We start from the raw sequence: 7,379 nt of genomic DNA, 5'->3' as shown, positions 1-7,379 counted from the left end.
AATAAAATGGGAAAAAGTGAGGGGAAAAAAAAGCAAAATAAAATAAATAAGATACACTACTGAAGTGATAAGGTCATATTGCAGCTACTCCAATAAGCGTAAATGAGTTGAATTTACCTATCAAGTGAAAAAAATCTTTCATATTGGGTGTAAAATTTTGGTTAGGTGTTATGTACATGAAACAAAATGAACCTGTAAAAAAAGGATTCTATTCACAATCTGTAAATACCATTAAAATATTTCAGAATACACCTAGCAAGACAAGAGCAAGATGTGGATGAAAAAAGCTACAAAATTTCAGTGGAAGTATTAGTTTTCTATTGTTTCAGTAACAAATAACCATAGGCTCAGTGGCTTAGATTAAACCAAGTTTATTATCTTACAGTTCTGGAGGTGAGAAGTCTCACCGGGCAAAAGTCAAGATGTCAGTAGGGCTATGTTCCTTTTGGAGACCAGGGGAAAATCTCCAACACCCTGCTCATTCAGGTGTTGGCAGAATTCAATTCCATGAGGTTGTGGGACTGAGACCTCTGTTACCTTGGTGACAGTCAGCTAGGAGCCGACCTTAGCTCCTAGAGGCTTCTCAGGACCTTGCAGATAGCCCTCAACATTTCAGATGCAGCAAAAGGGTGTGGCATCCTCAGGCTTTGAATCTTTCCTGTGATTGGATTGGGCTGACTTCGCCCAGCCCTGTATGTAATTCAGGATAATGTCATCACCAGGTCCTTAGTTTTAATCACATCTGCAAAAATCCTTTTGTAAGGTAACCAATTCACAAGTTCTGGGAATCAGGGTGTGGACATCTTTGGGGGCTATTCATCTGCCTACCACAGTGAAGGACCTAAAAATTTTTAAATACATGTATTAAAGTGTCACATTCTTGGATGGCAAGATGTGCTATTGTCAAGAGATGTCATTTCTGCCTGCATTAGCCTACAAAGGCTCTGCAAGATGCCTTACTGATAACCAAAACTGGATTTTGAATCAAGTGAGGGGATAGATGATCAGAAAAGACTATATTGCTTAGAAAAATAAAGAAACACTGACATTCTTTGCAGACTTTAACTCAGGTAGACTACACATATTCTAGATACAAATATACCAATATTATGCTCAAGGGCAAGGTAATGCTTTCCATTGCGTTTCCAATATTCTTACTGTTAACATCTAGGATTTTTCTGGTCCCCTTATTTTGGGCACACATTTGACTGATATTTTGAATCATTTACAGAGACTCCTACACCCCTGTCCTTTTCAATAACCAAAAGCTTAAGATGCCATCATCTTATATGTAAGGTTTCACATTATTTCCCCGAACACATCCTTTTTACGCTTGTCAAATCTGAAACTCATTTAGTTTTTCCATCCACTCACACAGCTTCATGACAACTTTCAGCAAAAGTTCCTGGCAGATGGGCACTGTGTCTTCTCAGTTTACTTGTGATGCCATTAAAAAAAAATGTTTCTAAACATTTCCTTAAGAATAATTTCCATCGTGATGCTGCCTTGGAGATGTTTATGCTACTGTGGACAGTGCCAAGGCAGATCGCGTGGGTGGGTGCAGATTCTGTAATAAGGTTTTTATTCCCTCCATTTCTTTGCCTGTTTGGGAACGTGGGGTGAAGATGAACAAGGGAAAAGTGAATTTGTATCTCCCACCAAAGAAAGTAACTTTTGTAAAACTGCCACTCTTTTGACTTGCAAAGAAGCTCATAGAATGACTATTTACAGATGTGATTAGTTTATTCAATGAAAAGTTATTTTAAGGCAATTGTCATGCTTTATTAACCGTAAGTATGTTTGGATGTATCCTATTTACAAATCCTGGAAATAAATGTCACAGTTGTTTAATCCCCAACACCAAGCCTCGGAACTGACTTCTCGGACGTCATTCTGACTTCTCGGGTTTTAGGTCAACTGTGGGTGTTTCCCATGGTCTGTCTCCATCTTTCTTAAACTCTAGTAGGGAAAACGTGGGCGCGAGCAACCTTTTCTAAGTTAATACTGCATTGACAGAGATGACGCGACGTCCGCTGAAGGGCGCTGTCCCGAAGCCTGGCGGAACCCCACGCGGTCGCCCTCTCCAGCCTCTGGACACACGTCAGGAAGGAGTCGCGAAGGGTCCAGGAAGGTTCATCCCGGGTCTACAACTTCCCAGGGGGGGGAGGCAATGACCCTGACCCTGCCTGCACCGGCCCGGCGTGAGGCCCGAGCCAGTTGCCCCGCCGCGAGAAGATCCCTCACCTTACTGCTTTCAATGAAGAGAACATAAGGCTCCTCACCGCGCAGCATAGGCTCCCGAGTACCCGGATGCAGCAGTTCCGCCTCCCGGGCCACGGTAACGCATGCGCGTGTAAGACTTTGCGCTAGTGGGCGGGGCGCGGGAAGAGAGGAGGAAGGGCGGCGGTTGGGCCAGAGGGGAGCCACACCCACCGCGCCAATGTCTTTGCGCATGCTCAGCGCGTAGGCTTCTGGTACTTCTGTTGCGTCTGCCGACACCCACCTCAGTTCGCGTCCGGAGGTCGGAGGTGGCGGTCTTGGGTCCGGCTTTCGAGCGTGCTTTGGAAAAACCTCTTTTCGTGTTCAGCTTGGAAAGGAAGGCTTCCGCTGGTCCTTTCTTTTCGTCTTCGGTGAGGCGTCGACTTCCTGTGGTGGTAAGTTTCCTGGTGGCGGGGGTCGGTCTCAGATGCCTGGGGCGCGGGGGCGCAGAGTGGGGGCCGCTGGTGGGGCGGGCAAGCCAGACTTTGGGGTCGCCACCGCCTGGAATCGGAGTTTTTTGCTTTGCGGCCCGGCCGCCCGCGCGATTCACTTCCGTCCCCCTCCCTAGTTTCCAGGAGCCGAGTTTCCGGGCGGGGAAACTTGTAGTCTTGGGTCGTCACGTCCCACTACGTGAACGCCATGTGGCCCGGCTCGCAGCAGGACGAGTCCCCCTCGACGTCCCGGTCGGGGCAGTCCAGCCGCCTGTCTTCGGCGTCCAGGAGCCGATCTTCTTCCCGAAGCTCTCAGTCCCGCTCCAGCGTCTCGAGCCGGGCGTCGTCGCGGAGTCGGCCCCGGCCCCGGCGGAGGAGCAGGTCCCGGTCCCGGAGGCGCCACCAGAGGAAGTACAGGCGCTACTCGCGCTCCTACTCGCGCAGCCGGTCGCGCTCTCGCGGCCGCCGCTACCGGGACAGGCGCTACGGAGCGCCCGGCAGGTCCCACCGCTCGCCGTCGCGGCCCCGCTCCCGCAGCCGGTCCCGCTCGCGGGGACGCTCGTATTACCGACGGGCCTACGCGCTGGCGCGGGGGCGGCGCTACTACGGCTTCGGCCGCACCTTGTACCCGGAGGATCGCCGCAGTCGGAGGGGCTGGTCCAGGTCCAGGTCCAGGTCCAGGTCGCGGAGCCCCACCCCTTTTCGCCTGAGCGAGAAAGGTGAGTTATCTGCCGGGAACTTGGCCTTCGCACGCGTCTACGTGGCTGGCGACCGCTCGCGCCCGGAGCCGCGGTGGCTGTGTACTTTGGATACTTTTATTGCTTTCGGTGGCTGTAATCCTAGTTGCTTTGGGAGGAAAGAGTGAGCTTAGCAGGTTGGTGGTTAAAACCGCTCTATTTGGCACCCAGTTTTATTTTATTTTTAATTTTTAGTGTTTATTTTTGAGAGGGACCGAGCGTGAGCGGTGGAGGGGTCGAGAGAGAGAGACAGACACACAGAATCCGAAGCAGGCTCCAGGCTCCGAGCTGTCGGCACAGAGCCCGCCGCGGGGCTCGAACTCAGGATCCAGCGAGATCCTGATCTGGACCTGAGCCACCTAGCCCGCCCCAGGCTCCCCGTTTTGAAGTGAACGCTCTTTGCTCCTTGAGATTAGAAGTCAGCTGTGGTGTCCAGTGGGTCGGGGTGGAGGAAATCCTTTTTCCTAGGGGCTGGCCCTTAGTGAGGCCTTTTAAATGTTAAGGGTGACTCAGTAGTTTATCCGTTTTAAGCTTTTGTTACCTACTGAGCGGGAAGAAGAGTTCAAAACTTTTTTTTTTTTTTTTTTTAAACAAAACCGGATTTTGTCCCAGTATTTTAAAACAAATGATTTGTTTTGCTGTTAGATAGGATCACAGAAAAAGACACAGAAACAAAAACTTATAGATAGGAGTCTGAAAATGGATTTAAGCAATGTATCTGTATTGACTCATTAGCTGTCACAATTGTGGTATCTGTAAAATGTACAAAGGAACTTGTTCAGGATACACAGTTGAAGAGAAAGCAAAAACAACCATGAAATAAAGGCCTTTAGTAGTTGTCGAGATTATTTAGGGCTTTTTTGCTTTTTTCAGCAAAAAATGAGGTAGAGAATTTAGTGCTCAGAGCTGTGTTTTATGCTCTAAAATAAAAGATTGAAACCTCTTTCTATTCATCTAAATAAAACACAACTTTATTTTGCGATTCGGAGTTCTTCAGGGAAACGTACTACAGATTAATGAGTGTCTTGTTTTGTTTTTGTAGATCGAATGGAGCTGTTAGAAATAGCAAAAGCCAATGCAGCAAAAGCTTTAGGAACAGTCAACTTTGACTTACCGGCCAGTCTCAGAACTGTCCTTGCACCTAAAGAAACAAACCGCAGAACAGCTGTACCAAACAATGGTGCAAAGTCTGAGGTAAGTACTCTAGGCTTAGCCAAACAAGATCTTCAGAAAGCTGCTGCTAGAAAGATCTAATGAGCCATTTTTACTTTTTACTTCACAAAGCCTAAATACAATTTGTTAGCATAATAGCAGCTCTAGAGAGGGTTTCTCCCCCATGAAAATGGGAGATTAGTGAACTTTATTTTCATGTGACACAGCAGTAATTACTTTCATAGTTGTAGGTGGTATTTTTGGCAGTTTTTATGCAGCTATCAAATTTTTCTATCCAGCTTTTGCAGAGTATTTTATCTGTAGCTTTCTTTCATTTGCAGCGCTGTGTTCCCGCAAATTCTATATTCAACATACAGTATAGTTTATCTGCTTTATTTCTGTCTTATAGAAATCATGAATGTGGTCTCCAGACATTGATGAAGAAAATCTGTTGGTAATTGATACATGGGCAAAAGCATCAGAGGTTTAACTAATTTGAAGTTTATGTTCACAGACTGAAAGTTTAGTTTTTTGTTGGTAGATCCATTATGCATGCTAGAATTTGGGACAGGTAACTGTTTTGATAAGATACTGAAGACAATTTTTTAAAAGTAAACACTTTGTCATGGTGGGGCATCTGTCCCTTTCATAATATATGCAATATATTCCAGATGTTTTGAGAGATTACAGAAGAAGAGGCCTGCTTCACTTGCAGATAAGTTTATTATAATTCTCCAGAAATGTGCAGGATGTGCATTGGCAAATTGCACTGTGGTCTTAATGATATGAAATCCAAAGTAGAAAACTCATAGCCTTTGAGGTTTAAGGTAGTTAGGAGTTTGATAGAATCATTTAACACAGGAAAGATGTTCTCTAGGTGAACCTATCATTCAGACCCAGATGTGGGTTTGCTTAAGTGTTTAGTAGTGAACAAGATCTTAGGTGAGTTGCTTTTTCAAATGATTAGGTAACCAACGGCAAATGCCTTAGTTCTTTGAAACTAGGTATTTTCTGGTATGACTTTACTTGCAGAATTAACTTGAATTTGCACTAGGGGAAATATAATCCTGCTTTATGGGGAAGAGTATCTTAAACTGATTATTAATTGATTTTGTTATGGAGAAAGCTGGAGTACTATGTCGTTTCTACTGTTAACTGTATGATTAGATCCAGCTCCATTTATGTCTCTATAATTAAATTTATATACAGTTGGGCTGCATTTTATGTGGTATCATAAACCAAGGGTATGGTTTTTTAAAAATAACACTTTCTCTTACATGTCAAGCTGTCGGAAAAGCTAACAGAAGATGGAACTAAAAATCCCAATGAAAAGTATTGCCAGCAAAAGAGCATAGCTTTTAGCTCTAATGTAAGTATATCTAAGCATTGACCCCTCAAAAATTGGATTTAGAATATAATTATATGGGCTTTTATTTTTGTTGGAAGGCTCATTGTTTTTGTCCACATGGTAATAATTTGGGATCTACTAAGCCACTTTCGATAGAACTTTTCATAATTTTTTGTACCATTACAAATGGCTAATATAACGGCTGCTTCTGTATCTGATATTCACATTTTTTTTGAGAGCGTGTGTGCTTATGTGCAGGCAGGGAGGGGCAGAGAGGGAGAGAGAGAATCCCACGCAGGCCCTTTGCATTGTCAATGCAGAGCCCAATGCAGGGCTCAGTCCCACACACTGAGATCACGACCTGAGCTGAAATTAAGAGTTGGATGCTTAACCAACTGAGCCACCCAGGTGCCCCAGTATTCACGTTTTTGATATCAGTATTTACTTTTCAAATACTCCTCTTACACTTGTTGAACAATTTAAAAAGTAAATCTCAGAAAACCCTGTAATGAGAATATTTTAAAAATCAGCTAAGAGCTTAAAAAAAACTAAGAACTACTTTAACAGTATTTTGTAATATACTTTGTATCAACGTCTGGTTTTCCCCAGTAGTTTTCTTGGCTTTACAGTTTGAATTGAGTGATGAATATGGGGTCTTTGCTTTGCGTTTTAATTTTTAATGAAATTATTTAGTGTGTTTTGTAAAATGCAAGTCTTTTGAATACAATGTATGTGTTTGTATAACTGACTTAAGAATTTGTTTTCTTCCAGAATTCTGTAGCAAAGCCAATGCTTCAGAAATCAGCTAAAGCTACTGAAGAGACCTCTACAGGATCTCCCAAAATAAATGAGAAAAAAAGTCCATATGGACTGTGGGTACCTGTCTAAGAAAAGAAAACTGATTTATAAGGTTGGCTGAAATGCACTTTGTTGCAAGTTTTTTTCCAAGCATTATTCCATCTCTGAGAGTCATTTATGGTTGTTGCAATTACAGTGATACAGTAATATGTAAATCCTTAATATTTAAATATTAACATTTGAGATTTCTCTTGTAGATAAGAGATAACACACATGGACCAGAGGATTCATACAGGTGGGAATTTTGTACATAATACTTGTAAATGTTTTGTATAATACCAATGTAATGTAAAAGTGAAATTTATAAGAGAAACAGTAATTGAACTGTTTATATTTGTTAATAAATTTTTTGTTTTTTTAATTATTTGTGTCACTTTGTTTTGTATGTATATATGACATAATGAGTGTTTATTTAAAGAAGCGTAACGTGTCTTTTGTTTAAAGCCTTGGTAATCCCAAATCCAAATCCATGGACTGACAGCATAGGGTTCACTGACCCTTACCTGGTGTTTGTGAGAAATGTTGAATCTGTCTCCACCCTAGACCTGAATTTGAACCTGAATCTTAATACTACCAGTTGATATGGGTCTTCAT

At 43.2% G+C, this 7,379-nt stretch overlaps 1 protein-coding gene across 1 annotated transcript; it reads left to right on the top strand.

Moving 5' to 3' along the window:
- The first annotated feature begins 2,514 nt into the window (after window positions 1-2,514).
- RSRP1 (arginine and serine rich protein 1) lies at window positions 2,515-7,146 on the top strand. The gene is made up of 5 exons (XM_030325566.1): window positions 2,515-2,654; window positions 2,828-3,409; window positions 4,470-4,621; window positions 5,865-5,948; window positions 6,699-7,146. The coding sequence occupies exons 2-5, from the start codon at window positions 2,899-2,901 to the stop codon at window positions 6,813-6,815; spliced, it is 864 nt and encodes a 287-aa protein (XP_030181426.1). The 5' UTR covers window positions 2,515-2,654; window positions 2,828-2,898; the 3' UTR covers window positions 6,816-7,146.
- The last annotated feature ends 233 nt before the right edge of the window (window positions 7,147-7,379 follow it).

This window comes from Lynx canadensis, chromosome C1 (genome assembly GCF_007474595.2).
Source record: "Lynx canadensis isolate LIC74 chromosome C1, mLynCan4.pri.v2, whole genome shotgun sequence".
Classification (NCBI taxonomy): Eukaryota; Metazoa; Chordata; class Mammalia; order Carnivora; family Felidae; genus Lynx; species Lynx canadensis.
The sequence above is the reverse complement of the archived record's forward strand: the minus strand, read 5'-3'. Positions and strand labels throughout refer to the sequence as shown.